The following is a 20200-nucleotide window of genomic DNA, read 5'->3' as shown; positions in this document are numbered from 1 at the left end:
TCGAAACCCCAGGCTTGCCTGGTCAAGGCACATGCAAGAAGCAACTGCCATGAGTTGATGCTTCCTGTCCTTCTCCTCCTCCCACCCCTTTTCTCTCTCTCCACTCTAAAAAAAGTCAATTAAAAAGAAAAAAATATGTCTTAATTTTAAAAAAGATAATTAAATGTTTAAATGGAAATAACAAAGCAAAATGTATGACAATAGCATAATAATCAGAATAGGGAGAAGTGGAAACATAATAAAGATACAATGTCTATGGAGTATTATAATGTCACTAAAGAACATGGTGCCTGACCTGTGGTGGCGCAGTGGATAAAGCATCGACCTGGAAATGCTGAAGTCGCCGGTTCAAAACCCTGGGTACATATGGGAGTTGATGCTTCCTGCTCCTCCCCCCCCCCCCCCTCACTCTCTCGCCTCTCTAAAGCGAATAAATTAAATAAATAAATAAAAAAGATGTACACTAAAAAGCTTAAAACAACCATTAGAATAATAAACCATTTGTCACAGGCAAGTCAACAAAGGAGAGGCAGTAATGTAAGAATTCAACTATTCCCAAAGAAGCAGAAAAAAAGAACAGATGAGGCAAAATAGAAAACAAATAGCAAGATATCCTAAAACCTGGTCATCTCAGCAATCATATTAAATGAGTCCCAAGTATCTCAGTTAAAAGGCAGAGGGAGTAAGGTATTTAAAGTGTAGTTTCTGGTGTCCAAGTCACCAAGAAAGACACAGCTCCCACAGGAAGCGCCCTCTACAGATGGAGGACCCTGTTTCCTCCTGCCGGGAACAGACAGACACAGCAGCAGAGTTGCCCGGTGCCATACGACACACACACTTTTCATCAGAGCGAGCAAGTGCACATCGAGCCTGTTAGTAGGGGAAGGATATTTCTAAACAAGGTGCCACACCGGCACAGGGAGTGAGGGCTCCTTGCCTTCCTGTAAGGAAATGTTCCAGGTCCCAGGTACACTCTGACACAACTCTGCCAGGTCACCTGGCGGATCAGGAGGACTTGGGGTGGGTGCTCTATGAGCAGCGCTGTGGAATGGGTCTTCTGACACGTGCATTTTTAAAATATCCGATGCTTAGGATGGTCCGGTACTCTCTCTGGTCCAGGGACTCACTGGTAATTGTGTCCTGTCCGATATGCATGTGGACTCCAAGCCAGCCACTTCTTTGATTAGGATCTCTGTGATATCGCTACCCTGGAGGATTCCACTTCAGTTCATCCAGAATAGCCCACTCAGCAGGCTCTAGGCACGAGCAAAGAGCCCGAGTCTGGGACTCCGTTCAAGTCCCAGCTCCATCACTGCCGTCGTCACTTCACAGCTCAGGGTGGGGCTGACTCACCAGGAAGACTTAGCATTTCCTGATCTCCCTAGAAGCCCTCATCTCCGTGTTTAACACTGGTGACTTGTTAGAGAGCACAAGCTACCAGCCCCAGCTCCAGGCTCCCGTGAGCTGAGCTCGAGTCCCATGCTCCTCACTTAAAAATGACACTTTGGCCAAGTGACTTCACTTCCTTGTGTCTCGGTTTCATCATCTGTACACCGGGGATGAGAATAATGGACTCTTCTCTTCTTGGAGGGAGGGCGATGGGATTTTAGTGAATCAATGTTGCTAAAGTAAGCTGAGCTAACTAAGTATTTGTTACATAAATGATAAAATCCTTTTGCCTATACGGAAACCCTCCTTGCAAACTGGGCACCTCAGCCTAAGATGTGGCACAGCTGGGCTCAGCTTTTCTTCTCCGGCGGTCCTGGAGCAAGAACTGTGTCCCCTTAAAGTCACACCTGTTGTGAAGGTGCGGAAGAGGGACACTGGCTAGTTGCAGGAGGGTAGCCACACCTCAAAATCCAGGCCCCCCAGGAAGGAACAGAAGATGCAGAGCGGTTCAGTCTGCAGACAAGGGGAGGGCGAGTTTGGTGGTGCTCATAGGCTGTAGGTACAGACGGACATGGTTTTTACTGGGAGGGTGAGAGATGGAAGTTTTAGCGGAGAGGGCTTCTGACTCATTATCAAGACAATTTGTTACCCCATGGGGCTGGCAGACCCTTGTCTGGGGTGCTGTCAGGGAGCTTTGCGATGAAGGTGGGGGGTGGGGTGGACAAAATGAAACATATAAGGCCCCTCCCAGAGCTAATAGTCCTGGGCTCTAATATTTCTATTGGCATTTAGATAGGACTACTGATAAGTGTGCTGGGAACAATGCCATTGCTATTTTTAAAGTTCCAAAGTTTGTAGCTTGCCAAGAACTCCATTAAGAGTATCTGCCCAGATTCCCTGGGCTGCCTCTTGGTGAAGTGCTCAGTGGACTAGCATTGCTAGAAGACACCCCCCCCCCCATAGATTATGAAACATGGGTGATGGTGACAGCTCCTGGCAAGGTCACAGGCACTCTGAGAGCTGTCATTGCTCAAGAACCCAAAGCTGGACCTCCCACCCCTTTCTTGATATCAGCGGTTGGCTGGCTTTGAACCTTCAAAAGGTCCTTCCAGACCTGGCCCCCTCGCTGGCCCGGAATGCGGTGGCATCTGGACTTCATTTTGAGGGCCTAGAAGTCTGTGAAGACATTCTCAAGAGCAGCCGTATTACCTGGCCCGGCCAAAACAAGCATGGAGAGTCCCCGGTTATGAAGCAATTAAAGTTGATTAGGCTCTGGAATGACATTATGACATTTACCTGTTACACATGGATTCAGATACACCGTGATTCAAAGCAGGCTCTCTCTCTCCCTGCTACCATCCAGGGACCAGCCAGGGAACAGACTGGTAGTGAACCGCCTGTCCCTGGAGGCAGTAAACAGCGCCTACGGAACCGCTTGTCCGGGAAATACTTTACAAGGGGACTCTGCAATCCAGTAGAACGCATGCCGCAAACAAAAAAGCCTCCATGACCCGGGAAGGCGGTGGGAAGGCGGGGAGTTGGGCAGCTGTGGACGGGCGAGTGCTTGACAACCGCTGCGTAGTTCAGCCAAGTGTTGGCAGGGCAGCAGGCAGGGTCGGTGTGTCCAGGTTGTCAGATTTTATCTATGACGAGGGTTGCTATGGAAAATATCTCTTACTTTAAAAAAAAAAAAAAAATCTTGGCAAACAATTGAATGCCGATTGGGAATTTTTTAAATACCAGTTTGTTTTCTGCAATACCAGGTTGTTGGCAGGGTGCGTTGGCTTGCTTGCCTGTTTGTTTGGAAATGCTAGCTGGTCACTTTTACAGGTCGGGAGTTCCTACTCCCTGCAGACGACCCGAGACAAGAGTCCACAGAGCTGACCGTAGTCTGAGAGGAAGGATCCTTGTTTCCAAGAAGGACCTGTCAGCCTCGGACCAGAGCTTGCCGGGGGGCCTTCAAGTTAGTCCAATCTGGCTCCTTGAAGGCGGCTGCAGAGACAGGAGCCCTCCCCTGACCAGGGAGGCCCGGGTTCGGTCCCCGCCCTGTCGCTGATTACCTGTGTGACTTTGGGAAGGTCTCTGATCGGCTCTGGCCTCCGTTTCTTCTGGAATTGGCCTAGGTCATCTTAGGTCCCTGCCAGCTCAAACGGTCTAGGGCAGTGGTTCTCAACCTTTCTAACGCCGTGACCCCGCAATACAGTTCCTCATGTTGCGGTGACCCCAAACCAAAAAAAAATTTTGGTGGCTCCTTCATAACTGTAATTTTGCTACAGTTATGATTCGGAATGTAAATATCCGATATGCATTATGTATTTTCCGATGGCTTTAGGCGACCCCCGCTGGGGTCGCGACCCACAGGTTGAGAACCCCTGGTCTAGGGTCTCATGGGGGAGCAATCCAAAATGGAGTCTTTTCAAAAGGCCGGGCCGGTTTTTGATTTGGGTTGAAATGGCTGTCTTCAGGACTGGTCATGCATTTTTAAGTAGTTCCAAAACTAAGAAAAGAATTTACCAGAAAGGAGGTTTTTTCCAGAAGTTTCCAGACTCTTTGCGCCAAGGTCTTAAGGCTTTTGGAGGTGATCTGCTAGCAATTGCCAAGTGCCGATGGTGACGTTTAGGTGGTGACAGAAAGCAAGCAGGGCTTAGGACAGAGGGAAACCGGCAGGTGAGGGGTCACCGGAGGCCGGGCTCCTCTCCGTTCTCACTTGCTCTACAGCCCGGGAAGTCCTGCCCTGTCTCTGGGCCTCAGTTTTCTCTCCCCAAAACAAGGAGGTTGGCTGCCTGGTTTCTGAACCCTCTTAAAGCCCTGGATATCTGTGATTCTAATAGATTCATGTTTTTTGTTGTTGTTGTTTTTTGTATTTTTCTGAAGTGAGAAGTGGGGAGGCAGAGAGACAGACTCCTGCATGTGCCCAACTGGGATCCACCCGACATGCCCACCAGGGGGCGATGCTCTGCCCATCTGGGGCGATGCTCTGTTGCATCCAGAGCCATTCTAGTGCCTGAGGCAGAGGCCATGGAGCCATCCTCAGCGCCCGGGCCAACTTTGCTCCAATGGAGCATTGGCTGCAGGAGGAGAAGAGAGAGATAGAGAGAAAGGAAATGAGGAAGAATGGAGAAGCAGATGGGCGCTTCTCCTGTGTGCCCTGACTGGGAATCGAACCTGGGACTTCCACATGCCGGGTCGATGCTCTACTGCTGAGTCAACCAGCCAGGGCCGAAAGGATTTTAATTTTTAAAGGTTTTTTTTTTGTTTGTTTGTTTGTTTGTTTTAATTTTTAGAGAGGAGAGAGAGAGGGAGAGAGAGAAAGGGGGAGGAGCTGGAAGCATCAACTCCCATATGTGCCTTGACCAGGCAAGCCCGGGGTTTCGAACCAGCTACCTTAGCATTTCCAGGTCGATGCTTTATCCACTGCGCCACCACAGGTCAGGCAGGATTTTAATTTTTAAAAAATTCAGCAGATGTTTCTTCAGCACCCATTGGTCATGGGCACTATGGATGCAGCTGGCAAAACCAGATAGAGCTCCTGCCCTCACAGGACCTCCAATCTGGGGGGCAGACAGACAGCGACCAATCGGATAAAGGCACAGTGTGCCTCGCCACGTGCTGTGACGTGAGGACGAGTTTTCAGCAGGAGACTGGAACCGCGTCAGGGCTGGATGGGATCAGCTTGTTCAAGGAAGCGACTCTTAGATTTTCATTTATTCATTTTTATTAGAGAAATGGGAGAGAAAGAGGGAGAGAGAGGGGAAAGGGATAGAGAACAGGGGGGAGGAGCAGGAAGCTTCAACTCCCATATGTGCCTTGACCAGGCAAATCGGGGTTTCAAACCGGCGACCTCTGGATTCCAGGTCAATGCTTTATCCGCTGCGCCACCACAGGTCAGGCAGGAAGTGACTCTTGAGTCAACATCCAAAGGGTGATGAGGGGTCCCCTAGGTGGAGGGGGACAGGAAAAGCATCCCTGGAAGAGGAGCAGCAGGTGCAGAGTCAGTGTCGAGAGGGCCCCGGGCTCGCTCAAGGCACCGAGGAAGGACCGTGCTGTTGCGAGTCGAGGCTGTTGAGGTTGGGGGTGAGTCGGACCCTTGCAAGGTCTTGTTGTCCGTGGAGAGAACTTGGGTCTCCACGCTGAGAATGTGGGAAGCTGCAGGTGGGTTTTTAGCCCCGGTCAAGGAAACTCAGTTGGTTGGAGTGTCGTCCAAATATGCCAAGGTTGTGGGATCCATCCCCAGTCAGGGCACATAAAAGAATCAACCAGTGAATGCATAAGTGGAACAGCCAATTGCTGCTGCTTCTCTCTGTCTTTGTCTCTGTCTCTTTCTCTCCAAAACCAATAAATAAAAACAAAATAAAAGGAAGACCCACCTAAGGAAGCCACTTTCGGAGTCCTTCCCCACAGAAACTGATAGCTGATATTTGTTATTTCTAGCTTCTAGGTTTGGGGGTAATTTGTTAGATGGCAATTGATCGATACAGCGCCTCCCTCCCCTGCCCCCTCCCCCCACACAAGCTGTGCTCTCAGCTCCCCTGGGGCTGAGAAGGGAAGGGTTAACTCCAGAGTTTAGGCTCTGGTGGGTGGGGCAGAAGGCAGCAAGGTTCATGCTTCCAGTTAGAGGGACAGTTCATTCCCCGGTTATCTAGGCTCAGCCAACATTTGGGTCTGTGGCCAGCTGGACTCCAGCCATCCTGCGGTGCCTGTTAGAGCAGGGGCCCCGGAGCTGAGGCATCCTGGAAACTGACAGGTTTATTAACAGCCTCGCCTCTCTACCTCTGCCCACGACGGACATGCCAGCCGCAAGCAGAGCCGGTGGGCTGGGGCCGCGTCCCTGCTGGGGGCCGGCTGCCTCCCTCCGCTCCTGCTCCTGCTCCTGCGTTGCAGCGCCTTCCCACGCTCATGGCTGCAGCTCCGCCGTGCTGTGAGTCCAGAGCCCAGAGCCCACCAGTAACCACGGCCCACGTGTACCTCTCCTGTGAAGGGTCCTTACATCCAGCATCTCATGTAGTCCTCCGGACAACCCCGGGAAAGCAGGAATGCCTATGAGCCCCCTCCAACAGGTGAATAAACCGAGGTCCAGGGTCAGGTAGCCGGAAAGTGCAGGGCTGTCCATCTCCAAAGAAAGATGGACATGTTGTGCCCTTAAAGAGATCCCGTAAAATTTTTTTATTTGAAAAAACAGTTATAAAAACTTAACTAGACCAAAGCAGGTAGCATGGCGTTTCAGAATGTATGATCTCAGCTGAGACTGGCCCAGGCCCAAGTCCCCACTTACTGCGTGACCCAGGGAGCTAGTAACGGACCCCACCTCATAGGGGTGCGGGTGTGTGTGGACGGGGGTTGGCGAAGTCAAACACGTAGAGCCTTTACTTAGCACAATGCTAGGCACCCAGCGAACACGCACTGTGGCATTGTTGGCAAGGAAAGATTTGCTTTTGTAAAAGAGGCCGTGGTGTTGGAGGAAAACGGGACTCTTAGCAACAGGGAGCCCCTCTGAACAGAGACCTTCCCCCTCTGCACGTGTGGAGAAGCCCCTAGCCCGCTGGCAGCTGGAGAACCCGAACTGGGAAGAGAAGTCTAGTTAGTGGTGGTGGCGGGGCAGGGGGATGGGGAGAGAAACAACCGTGGTAGGTTTTCTCTGGAAGCAGAGCCTGGGAGAGGGGAGTGAACTCTGATAAGATTAGGGATTGTTCCAAACATTTCCCAGAGCCGTAAATCCTTACTCGTCTCTGGTTTACCAGAGAGGCATTAAGCTACTTTGAGAGGAGCCAGAGGAGAAGAGAAAAGCCACCTGCCCGGCGCTGAGTGTAAGAGGAGCTGAGGTCCCGCCTGGGGAGGGCTTCGCCCCCTCACCCTGAGCCCAAGCTCTCTCCCCAGCACCCCTGGACGCGGCCCATCCTGACCCTGGTGAACCCTTTCAGGGCCGGCAGCTCACTCCCGCACGGAGGAAGTAGCCTGTTTCCACAGGTTCGTTTCTGAATGTTTAGAGCAACTCCTTGCCCCGCACCCAAGTGCAAGACCTGCCCTCAACAGCTCCATCCAGTAATTCAGTGGGTTGCTGTATAGAAACATATTAACATTTGTTTTGTGTATCTAATAAAAATGCTAAATTTTCTTGTTAATTTAAATAACATAGTTGTTGATGATTTCCAAGTTTCTCTATATAATTATATCACCTTTGGTGACATGGGAAACGTTCAAACTTGTAGAGAATTTTTTTTTTAGCAAGAGGCAGAGAGAGGGACAAATAGGGACAGACAGACAGAAAGGGAGAGAGACGAGAAGCATCAATTCTTTGTTGCAACACCTTAGTTGTTCATTGATTCTTTCTCATATGTGCCTTGACGGGGGGGGGGGGGGGGGCTACAGCAGAGCGAGTGACCCCTTGCTCAAGCCAGCGACCTTGGGCTCAAGCTAACGACCATGGGGTCATGTCTATGATCCCTCACTCAAGCCAGTGACCCCACGCTCAAGCTGGTGAGCCTGAGCTCAACTTGGCGAGCCCGTGCTCGAGCCGGCAACCTTGGGGCTTTGAACCTGGGTCCTCAGCATCCCAGGCTGATGCTCTACCCACTGCGCCACCGCCTGGTCAGGCTGTAGAGAATTTTTCTAAAAGTTTGAGCCCAAATGGACAGTTGCCAGGAAGCAAGACCTCAGATGCTCCGGAGAGTAACGGGTTTTGCGGCTTCTTTTATCCACCTGGAGTTTTAAGGAGGGAATGTAAGGAAGATTACATGAAGGTGGGAGAAAGCAAGGCAGAGATTGGATTATGGGCTCGTTAACAAGGTTATGAGCTTTCTTGAGGGTGGTTGCTTCCCAGGGGTCTGAAAAAAAAAGAGAATTAGCCCTGGCTGGGTGGCTCGGTTGGTTAGAACACCGTCCTGATACACCAAGGTGGCAGGTTTGATCTCTCCCATCCTCTTTCTCTCTCTCAAATCAATTAAAAAAAACAACAACAAAAAACAAAAACTCCCTATGAAAAGAGAGGATTAGTCTGGCATTTTAAAGACGTGTTCACCTTGATGCACAGGAACAATGGGCAGCCTGACCTGAGGTGGCGCAATGGGTAAAGCATCGACCTGGAATGCTCAGGTCGCCCGTTCGAAACCCTGGGCTTGCCCGGTCAAGGCCCATATGAGAAGCAGCTACTAGGAGTTGATGCTTCCCGCTTCTCCTCCACCCCTTTCTCTCTCTCCTCTCTCTAAAATCAATAAATAAAACCTTAAAAAAAAAAAAGAAAGAGAAAGAAAGAAGAACAATGGCAGGACTTGCTTAAAGCAAAGATAAACCTTTTGCCAAAGAAGGAACAAGCCTAGGACGTGACAACTCGCCGTGACCTGCCCAGTTAGGAATTTGTGCTCAGGTCACCTTATAAGGTCACCATTCATAGCACTGTTTCTTGTGTTTTTTGTCCACACCTTCAAAAGGTGACTGCTTTTACTTTTTCTTCAGACCTTACCTGTTTTCTTTTTCTCGCCTTACCTCATCGGTGAAACCTCCAGGAAGATGTTGAATAAAATAGGTGCAGTGGACATCTTGTCTCTCATCTCCAGAGGAGAAGGCTGCAATATTTTCCCGTCAGCGACCTTAGCCACAGGCGTCATCTTTATCAAATTACAGAAATTGCCTTCTGTAATTACCCATGGTGTTTTTGGTTTCTTTTTCACTTTTAAAATCATTAATAAATATCCCGTTTTTATCAAACGGTCTTTTGAACGTTATTCATTGTCCTATTAATCACTTAATGTGCTCAGTTGCATGCGCGGATTTCCTAATGTTAAAATCAACGCTGGGAAAACGATAATAAAAGAAAAAGAAAAGGAAGGCAGGATGGGAGGGAGGGAGGGAAGGGAAAGAAAAGAAGAAAAAAGAAAAGAAAAAGAAAAAAAATCAACTGTGGGTCCCTGGAATTGGCCCATTTTAGTTGTGGTTTCCTTTTACAGACTGAAGGATTTTTGTGGATCACACTTTATTGAGGATATCTCATTTCTGTTTCTGAGCAAAACTGGCCTGTAATGTTCAGGGTTTTCTTCTTCTTCTTCTTCTTCTTCTTCTTCTTCTTCTTCTTCTTCCTCTTCCTCTTCCTCTTCTTCTTCTTCTTCTTCTTCTTCTTCTTCTTCTTCTTCTTCTTCTTCTTCTGCAATATCTTTGTCCTGTTTTGGCATGCAGGTTTTGTCAGCCTTAAAAAACGAACTGGGGATTATTCTCTCTTTTCCGATTCTCTGGAAGAGATTGTCAAAGACTACAATTCTGTCTTCCTTGACTGTTGGAACTTGCCAGCGAAGACACCTGGGGTTGAAGTTTTCTTTTTTTTTAATTTTTATTTTATTTATTCATTTTTAAAGAGGAGAGAGAGACAGAGAGGGAGAGAGAGGAGAGAGAGACAAGGGGGGAGGAGCTGGAAGCATCAACTCCCATATGTGCCTTGACCAGGCAAGCCCAGGGTTTCGAACCAGCGACCTCAGCATTTCCAGGTCGACACTTTATCCACTGCGCCACCACAGGTCAGGCCTAAAATTTTTTTTTTTTAGTTTTTTTAAAATTTTATTTATTATTCATTTTTTTTTTAGAGAGGAGAGAGAGAGGGAGAGAGAGAAACAGAGAGAGAGAAGGGGGAGGAGCTAGAAGCATCAACTCCCATATGTGCCTTGACCAGGCAAGCCCAGGGTTTCAAACCGGTGACCTCAGCATTTCCAGGTCGATGCTTTATCCACTGCGCCACCACAGGTCTGAAGTTTTCTTTATGGAAAAGGTTTTTCGATATCCTTCACTGTTAGAGGATTCTTGAGTTTTTCTGTTCTGTCTTGAGTAAAAATTAGTATATCGTACCTTTCTAGGGTGGCTGTCCGTTTAAATTTTCAAGTGTGCGACTCCAAGTTGTTCAGATACCCTCCTTCTTATCTCACGTTGGCAGCATCTGTCGCTGGCTTCTCTTGTTTAGCGTATGTGTGTCCAGGTTGCACCCTTAGAGTAGCCCATATTAGTACTTTATTCCTTTTTTTTTGTATTTTTCTGAAGCTGGAAACGGGGAGAGACAGTCAGACAGACTCCCGCATACGCCCGACCGGGATCCACCCAGCACACCCACCAGGGGGGCGCTCTGCCCACCAGGGGGCGATGCTCTGCCCCTCCGTGGCGTCGCTTTATGCTTTATTGCGACCAGAGCCACTCTAGTGCCTGGGGCAGAGGCCAAGGAGCCATCCCCAGCGCCCGGGCCATCTTTGCTCCAATGGAGCCTCGGCTGCGGGAGGGGAAGAGAGAGACAGAGAGGAAGGAGAGGGGGTGGGGGTGGAGAAGCAGATGGGCGCTTCTCCTGTGTGCCCTGGCCGGGAATCGAACCCAGGACCCCCGCAAGCCAGGCCGACGCTCTACCACTGAGCCAACCGGCCAGGGCCTACTTTATTCCTTTTATTGCGAATGATACACACTCTGTTGTCTGGAGATCCCACAGTGTATCGATCCACTCTGAGTTGATGGACATTTAGGCTGTTTCTGCTTTTCAGCTACTCTGAATAATGCTGCTGTGAGTTCCACGCACACCTTTTCGTGTGGACCTATGTTGTTCTTCTCTTCACACCACTGGGAGCCGCACTGAGGAGTCGAAGAGCAACCCCCTGTTTAACCTTTTGAAGACTTGTCAAACTGTATTCTAAAGCAGCTGGGCCAACTGTTAGAATTTATCTGAGTCCTCGGTTCGAAACCCTGGGCTTGCCTGGTCAAGGCACATATGGGAGTTGATGCTTCCAGCTCCTCCCCCCCTTCTCTCTCTCTGTCTCTCCTCTCTCTCTCTCCCTCTGTCTCTCCCTCTCCTCTCTAAAATGAATAAATAAATAATCTGAGTCCTAAAAGACCAATGTAACAGGCTTTATTGAAAGGAAGAAAGGAACCCTGCCGGGCTGACTGGTAAGGGAGAGTCCGGGCCAGATACAGGCTAGAACTGGGCTTTAAGGGCTTAGGGGAGGGGGAGTGAGACGGGTAGTAGGGCATTTGCTGATTGACTGCTGGACTTTTATGGAAGTTTGAGTATGTTTAACTTCTAGCGATCTTCAATCATCCAGGACTTCTGGATTGTGACATCATATATACCTTCATGGTTGGTCATCTGTCACAAGCCCTGAAACGAGACTCGTGCCAGCAGGGTTAAAGAAATGAAACCTAAGGCCATCCCCGTTCCCAGCAGCAGTACACGGGGGTTCCGACGTCACCACTTCCTCGCCCACACTTGTTATTATCTGTCTCACTGGCCACAGCCATCTGGTTGGTGTGAAGTGGCATCTCTTTGTGGCTTTTATTTTTATTTCATTGTGGCTAATGGTGTTGAGCGTCTTTTCATTATGAGCCATTTCTGTGTATCTTTTTTTTTTTTTTTGGAGAGAGGTCTATTCAAATCCTTTGTTAAAAATCTAGCTCTACCCCTTCTCAGGTGGGTGGTCTTGGTCCCCCTAAGTGAATCTCCTCATCAGATCTGGCTCTCCTCATCTCTACAGTGAGTGGGTTAGTACCACTCACTTCACTAGATGCCGGACCCTCAAGACTCGAGGTACAACATCATCGAGCTAGAAGTCAGCTCCAAAGAGGCCGTCACAAAGGCTTGGGTCAATAAAACAGGAAAGGAGAGGAAGGAAAAGCAGAGTGGTGACTGACAGAGGCAAACGTCAGTGTTGCAAAGGTCTGGGTAGCTGCCCAGGTCTGAACGCGAGCCGCTTGGAGCCCCCAGGGGCAGGCTGGCCAGCCCTGGGAGAGAATGCAGGGGGAGCTGGCCGAGACGGAGTTGGCCTCTAGGTGGAGCGGGGCCTGGCGGTGCCCGGGCACCGGGCCTGTTGTGGAATACTCAGACCCCAGAGCTCCTAGCCCACCCCACTGGGTGCCCCCCCTTTTATTTTTAGTTATTATTTATTCATTTTTAGAGAGAGAGAGAGTAGAGAGAAAGAAAGAGAGAAGAAGGGGAGGAGCTGGAAGCATCAACTCCCTTATGTGCCTTGACCAGGCAAACCCAGGGTTTCGAACCGGCAACCTCAGCATTCCAGTTCAACGCTTTATCCACTGCACCACCGCAGGTCAGGCTGGTTGCCCCTTTCTTATTCCAGTCTCCGCATCCTTGCCCACGCAGTCCTCTCCACCCGCCTCTACCTCCCCTATGCCTGTCTTGCCCTGAGATCCCACCATGAACACTCCCCCTGCCCTTCCCCCTCACGGGCCCACTCAGCAGCCACTCCCAAGCCCTCACTGTCACCCTGTCCCTGTCCCTCCCTGCCTGGGGTGGCTTCCGAAAGCATCAGGAGATAGTATCTCCTGCCACTCACATCCCTCCAGGGAAAACCGCAAGAACAAAATCCGCCTGACCTGCGGTGGATAGAGAACATCAACCTGGAACTCTCGGGTTGCTGTTTTGAAATCCTGGGCTTGTCCAGTCAAGGAGCATATGAGAAGCAACTACTCTGAGTTGATGATTCCTGCTCCTCCCCCCTCCCTTTGTCTCTCTCTGTCTCTCTCTACTCTCTCTAAAATCAATATATTTTTTTTAAATCTTAAAAAAAAAAAAGAATAGAATTTAAACCCTTCTCTGATCTCAAGGGTAGGTCAACGTTTTCAGGGGCTTGAAGGTTACACCATTAGGGAGATTTTTATTAAAGTATAACACGTGTATAAAAAAGTCATACATCATGTGTGTACACCTCTATGAATTCCCCCAAACTGAGCACGCCTGCTGGTGCAAACCAGCTCCCAGCTGAAGAATCAGGCCATTACCAGCTCCGCCCCACCCCACCCTGCAGGCACCCCCTGGTTCTCCTTCCGGTTGCTACCGGACCCCTAAAGGTCACTACTTATCGGACTTCTAACATCAGAGATGAGTTTGGCCTGGCGTTCAACTTTATATGAGTAAAACCATTCAGTGTGTACCTGTGTCTGGCATCTTTTGCTTAATATGTTTGTGAGATTCAAGTAATTGTTGCACTTTTATTAAACTATGTGCTTTCCCCTTCTGATATTCCTCCTTCTGATACTGTTACTTCGAATGATTATACCTGTACCGCAATGTAAACATCCATCCTGCTCCTGTCTGACTTTTGGGCCTTGTTCAACTCTGAGGCACTATGGAAAAACGCTGCTATGAACATTCTTGCACATGTCACCGGGGGACCCACCGACGGGGCATTTCTGTTGGGTGAACATCCACCAGAAGAATTTGCTGCCTCGTGGGAATCAATGAACGTTCTGCCTTGGGAGATACTAAGGATGGTTTTCCACGTCCGCTCCTCTCTCCACCGCACAGGAACGTCTTCTTGTCTCGTGTCCTCAGTGTACTGTCAGTGTGTGTGTGTGTGTGTGTGTGTGTGTGTGTGTGTGTGTGTGTTGGGGGTGGAGGGGGCTTCTCAGTTTATCCGATCTGGTGAGCAGCCATGTTAAAACACCATGGTTTTCATTTTCCTTTGGGGGCACCATCTTTAAGAAAAAGAATATAAAATTATGACTATGCAATCGGGTCCGAATCGCTGGAGATCCTCACACTTCGGATTCCTTTCTGCTGAGATTTCTCAGAAACGCTTCTGTGGAAATGCTTGGCGATAGCAACCTGGCTCTCCCTGCTGGGAACAGTCAGCAGCTGGCTCTGTGCACAGGGGCCCCTGTGAGGAGGGGCCCGGATCCTCAGCTTCCTAGGAAACACCCCTGCCTGGTCCTTACCACCTCTGGCCCCATCCCCCGCCCTTCCCTGGCCGACTCGCCCTCCTTAGGCGCTTCCACATCAGCTTGCTGAAGGGGCTCCTTCGCTGACTTCCTTGTCCAAGCAGACCCTCCAAGTTCATAAGTCCACGTCGGGGGACAGTCAACCACAGTGCAGGAGGCTCAGGGCAAATGCTGTGGGCCCAGCCTGCCGGCTTGGTGTCCTGGCTCCACTATTTTCCAGCTGTGGGACCTGGGAGCTGTCATGGAGCCTCTCTGGGCCTCAGTTTCCTCACCGAGGGTGCGGAGAAGGGAATGCCAGCTCCGGCCCCAGCACGAGGTGAGGGCCCAGCAAGGTAAGGCAGGTGAGGCGTCCAGAGGATGCCGGGCGCCCTGGCTCTCAGGACGGTCGTGTTGGCCGCACTGTCCGGCGCCCCAGGCCCTCCTGGCACATCTCCCTTCACACCAGCGACCTCCTGTCTCCATATATTTGCCTATTCTGGACATTTCGTATGAATGGAGGTATACAAGATGTGGTCTTTGGTGACTGGCTTCTCTCCCGGAGTGTGATGTTTCCAGGTTCATCCATGTTATAGCATGTGTTGGTACTCCACTCACTTTCATTGCTGGATAATATGTCATGTTATAGATATAACTACATTTTATTTAAACATTCATCAGTTGATGGACTTTGGGGTTGTTTCCACTTTTTGGCTGTTATGAGCAATGCTGCTATGCACATTCGTGTACAACTTTTTTGAGTGGTCACATGGTCTCCCTTCTCGTGGATGTTATACTTGTAAGGCCGGTGGCTGAGGCCAGGCAGGTTCACATTGGATTCAGGCAGACGGCAGAGAAGGGGTCGGGAACCTATGGCCTGTGAGCCAGATGTGGCTCTTTTGATGGCTGCATCAGGCTCTCAGACAAATCTTTAATAGAGAAAACAATAATGTTAAAAATATAAAACATTCTCATGTATTACAATCCATTCATTTCCTACTGCTCATGTTCATGGTTGCGGGTGGCTGGAGCCAATTACAGCTGTCCTCTGGGACAACACCAAATTTTTATTGGATAATGTGTAAGGTACATGGGTCGTTGTATGGTTCTCACGGGATTACATTTTAAAATATGTGGCGTTCATGGCTCTCTCAGGCAAAAAGTTTCCTGACCCCTGAAGTAGAGGATCTGCAGAACCAGAAAGCATGGGATCAGGAACACCGCCCCTCAAGGTGGGCGTGATGGCTGTGGCTGAGGGAGTCAGGAAATAGCACCCTGTGGTGGGAGGCGGGAAGGCGATAGGGAAGAACCACCACAGAGGGAAAGCACCCGTAGCTTTTCCTAGAGACATACTCGTGTCTTTCTTTCACGTGCTCACACACTAATCATGCAAAATGCTTGCAGCCAGGAAACCAGTGAGCAAGCCTAACACAGCTGTGTATCCTTAAGAGTGAAATTGCTGGGTCATGTGATAACTATGCTAATGAGCCCAGCCTTCCAGCTCTGGCTTTCCCAGACCCCTGCAGTACTGACGCTGAGAGGGAAACACTTGCCATTTCCATTGTCCAGGGTCCGAGGACCAAGTCCTTCCTTCCGCTTTCCAGGCCTTTCTGTGGGACGCCATGTTTGAGAGCCAACTGGATTCTAATTCCTGCTCTGCCATCAACTTGCTGGGTGACGTTGAGTGAGCCGTGCAACGTCTCTGAACTTCGGGTTCCCCTTGGGAAAGCGGGATGATCATCCCTACAGCCTGTTCTGAGGATCAGCTGAGAGCACGAAACCCAGCTTTACGTTCATCCGTTCAGCATATTCACTGCTGACCGCTGCGCCGCGCACTGTTCACAGCCAGTGAGACCCGAGTCTGTTACAGCCTTGTGTTTACATGCGCAGCGTCCTGTTTAGACCTCGCCCATCCCTGGAGGCCTAACCCCACTGGTGTCCCGTCTCCAGAAGGAGAAATGGAGAGAACTCTGCAGCTGAGTCCCCCTTCTTTGTCGCCCCTTTGGACTTAATTTTAGAAGCTGTGAGTACAGAATATTATTGAAGTAGAATATTCATACAAAAAGACACACACACATATATATCTTCAGCACATTTTTATAGGCTGAATGTGCCAGTCTACCCAGCATCCAGAGGAAGAAAATTAAAACCATTCCAGTCTGATCTTTCCTGCCCGCCTGGGAAAACAGTCCTGACGTCTGACACACAGATGAGATATGCCTGTTCATGAACTTCGTGTGAGTAGCACTGTGTTGACAACAGTCTTTTTGTGTCACCTCCCTTTGCTTAATTTTCAATCTGTGAGATGCATCGTGTTGCTTGTCTTTATAGATCCTGTGTTCTCAAGGCCTGGCGCACCACTTTTAAGGGGGTTTCTTTTTTTTCCATTGCTTCTGCTTTTAATGGGACTCTTTGGACTTTGGCTCCTGAAACAGAACATGGTTTCCCCGGTGTGTGTTTTGGTGTCCGTGCCCAGGCCTATGGCGGAGGGCACCGGGGAGGCCAGGAGAGTGAGCTGACCCGGCTTGGCCTCACGGTGCACGTGCTTCCCTGCCTGGCCCTCCCACCTCAGCTCCTCCTCCTTAGATCCTATCAACATTCTGTTCTTCTGGGCTTGGCTGGAGGCTGAGGGGTGAGCTGACAGGCATCCTAGGCAAGCAAGAGCAGCTGCAGCGCAGAGGAACCTGAAGGGTGGGGAGCTGGCCCCAATCAAACCTCCCCACTCCACGGCGGTCGTCAGGGCTTGTGTGGAGGCCTCTGCCCCGTGCATCCTGGGACAGATTGGGTGGAAATCGGGCCTCCTCTGGGCTAGGCTGTGCTCTGATGCAGGCAGGCAGGCAGCCTGGATTCAAGTCCCAGCTCTGCAGTGATCCCTGTAAAATGAGGGAAACAAGCTGAGAAGGCTGAGGAGTAAATAACAAAGCACGTAAAGGTTTCTGACCTGGAGTGAAGTCGGCTATGAGGGTGGCAGCGAGCCAGAAGCAACTCAGTATTTTATATGCACTGTTTTCACTGAACTTACACATTGGTCCTGAAAGTAGACATTGTATCATCTGTTGGGAAAACACCTGTGTTAGGCTTGCTGGCTGCTTTCCCGGCTGCAAGGATGTTGCAGGATCAGTGTGTGGGCACGTGACACAAAGCCACCTGGTGTCTCTTTGAAAAGCAATGGGTGCTTTCCCTCTGTGGCAGTTCTCCCAGATTGCTCCCCCACCACTGCGAGTTGTGGATCCCTGATTCCCTTAGCCGCCACGACACCAGGGGCGGTGTTCCTGATCCCTGCCCTCCCCTGTGGAAAGCGTTTTGTCTTTGCTTATTTGCTCATCCGACTCTGTGAGCCTCTGATAAATGGAGATGGCCCAGCGCTTTCTGGCTCCACTGTTCCTCTACCATCTGCCCGAGTCCATTGTGAATCTGCCTGACCGTAGACACAAGCATATTATATAATCCTCACTCAACAGATAAGGATGTGGAGGCACAGAGAGGTTGAGAAACAGCCTGAAGCCACACTGTGAATCCGTGGCAGAGCCAGGCTTTGATCCTGTGTCAGTGTGATTCCATAGCCCGGGCCTCTGACAGCAGAGCTGAGAGCCGAGGGTGAACAGGGAGCCAGAATGTGTAAAGCCTTGAACGCCGGTCAAGTTTAGACCTGGCTCATCCCAGTGAGAATGAGCTCAACCACCCACCCACCCTCCTCAAAAGCCTGACAAGAAAACCAGACCAGACCGTGTTTGAATGTGAAAAATAAACTTTTATTTCAGTGTTTGCTCCATGTGATTCAAAAGCATATCTACTGCCTGCTTGGAACCCCAAAGCATCTATAAAACTGTAGAGAAACATAGCAGTATTTATATAGAACATACATCCGTCGGCTCATTTTGTGATGCTTTTCTGTGCAAAGCAGCAAGTTCTAAGTGCATCAGCGTGACTGTCCCCAGGGCCCCTCAGAGCTTTGGGGGCCCTGGAGGCTATGACTGCACTCCAGTCAGGGAGTGCTCCCTTCCTCCCTCACCCAGCCTCAAGGAAGCCAGGTCCCCGGAGAGTGTGGGTGATGAAGTCCGAGATGACAACCCGCGGGCTCCCCGCGCTGTCTTTCAGAGCCCTGGTCCTGCAAAGAGGGGGCGGCCGAGCGGCTGCATCAGCAGCTGAGGCTCTTGCGAAGCCCAGGCATTGCAGGGGGAAGGCTCATGGGTAGGACAGGGGCCTCCGGACTCTTTTCCCATAGAATTTGGGTCTGACGGGAGGTGCCTGGAATAGGTGTGGGACCTGGGAGGGCTGGATGCAGAACGGCGGTCCTGGTCATGGTTCCACTCATAGAAACGCCCTGTGCAGGTGGCCTAAGGCTCTGTGCAGCTCAGGGTAGGACTTGCTGTCATTGGCAAGGCTGGGTCAGGGCATCGGAGTACAGAGCTCAGAGGGCCTTGGAGATCAGTTGGTTCAGCCACGCCACTGACCAGTGGGGACGCCCGGCCCAGGGAGGAGAAGCCAGCGGCTGGCCAGGTTTGGATTGACCCTCTCTAATCCTTTCCCACTTTCTCACCCCAATGGGCTCCTCTTGGATCAGGTCCCCAATGGCCCCACCTGGCATTCTCAGGTCAGGGCTGGTGTCACAGACCGAGCACCGGACTCGGAGTCAGAGGCCTGGGCTCCGTTCCCATGCCTTCACAGTGCCCAAGCTTTCGAATAGCCACAGGCCCTCCCATGCAGAACGGGCCACCCCTGTCTCTGAGGCTCTGTCTCCTCACTGAGAAAGCAGCTCCCACTCTGCAATTTCCTGTGGCAATTATATGGGTTGGCAGCTGTGTGAGCACCAGCAAGGAGAGGAAGCACCTGGTACATAGTAGGTGCTTCACATTAGTGAGGAGGGTGGGACTGTGGGCCAGAGCTGCTGGGATGTGGGAGGAGCTTAAACCTAAGAACCCACCTGGGACCCTACGCCTGGGACCCACCTCAGCCCCACCAGTGCTGGCTATCCCGAGGGCTCCTGGGGCAGGACATAGTCCAGGAGGGGACAGGACACACAAGGATGTTGAGTTCCCTGATTGGGCCAATGGGCACACTTTTTTTTGTTCCAAGGGGTTATGAATAGATCAGACAATACGGTGGGTGATCGGTGATCACTTGCTTTCCAAGTGGCATCTGGGCTGGAGAGGGAGACCTGAGTCCCTTCTCCCCCATCCCCAGCCCAGTCCACCGGGGTCAGGGCTCCCCCTGCCGAGGCACGGGACATTGCTCACAAGTAGGGGGATGGAGGACCAGGCTCAGGGGACAAGATGGGCCAGAAGTACATTCTATTCTAAACAGCACCCCCCCACCCCCAGGCAGCGCACACCTGCCCTGGGGTTTGGGGTCCATGGAGGGGTACTTTTCCTCATTAGCTTGGGATAAATATTGGGGGTCCGGGTGAGGGCTCTTGGTTGGCTGAGGAGGGGCTGGGCTCAGGAGCCCCTTAGGGGGGGCCGATGATGATGTTCCGGTAACCCTTCACGGCCTTGAGCTTGTTACTCTCGAAGTTGACCACCAGCTTGTGGCGGCCCACGTGGAGAGGCAGCAGGTCTACCCTGACCTTGGCCTCCTCCCCCGCCTCCACGGGGTCCGGGCTGTGGAGAGAGAGGAGGGGTTAAGGACACACCCACGCCTGGTCCCCATGATGGGGTCAGGCCAGGATGATGCCCGACTACTCAGAACTTGGCACGGAGCCTCTGAACCCATGAATGGACCGCTTAATGCGGATAATCACGACAGTAATACTGGACCCACTCACTGCTCTCTGAGGGCCTGGGCAATCTGTCCTGCTTATATGGCAGGGCCTGTGTGTGTGTGTGTGTGTGTGTGTACATTCATGCATACATGGGAGTGGACAGTGTGCTTGGGGTAAGAGGTCAGAGTGTGTGTGATCGGGTGACCACATGCATAAAAATGCATTGAGCTGTACATGCGTGATTTGTATTTGTCACTGTATGTTGGTTACATTACAATAAAGTAGAAAAGAAGAAGTGTACATAGATTTGTTCCTAGGACCCACGTAGGGACATTCAGGGTGTAGGTGCTTGTGTTAGGTCAGGGCCTGTGCGTTGGGGGACAGGTGCTGCGTGGTGGAATGTGTACTTGTTCAGGTTTGTAAAGACACCACGTGGTGTGGGTGTTAGAG

General features: G+C 50.8%; 1 protein-coding gene across 1 annotated transcript in view; it reads right to left on the bottom strand.

Moving 5' to 3' along the window:
• Positions 1 to 17779: 17779 nt before the first annotated feature.
• LOC136309546 (protein-glutamine gamma-glutamyltransferase 2) overlaps positions 17780 to 20200 on the bottom strand; it is a 31543-nt gene continuing 29122 nt past the window's right edge. The window contains exon 14 of the mRNA XM_066237865.1: positions 17780 to 19649. Coding sequence (XP_066093962.1) covers positions 19499 to 19649 — 151 coding nt within the window. The 3' untranslated portion in view covers positions 17780 to 19498. The remainder of the gene's footprint in view (positions 19650 to 20200) is intronic.

Source organism: Saccopteryx bilineata, chromosome 6 (genome assembly GCF_036850765.1).
Source record: "Saccopteryx bilineata isolate mSacBil1 chromosome 6, mSacBil1_pri_phased_curated, whole genome shotgun sequence".
Taxonomy (NCBI): Eukaryota; Metazoa; Chordata; class Mammalia; order Chiroptera; family Emballonuridae; genus Saccopteryx; species Saccopteryx bilineata.
This window is presented reverse-complemented; position numbering and strand designations above follow the sequence as displayed.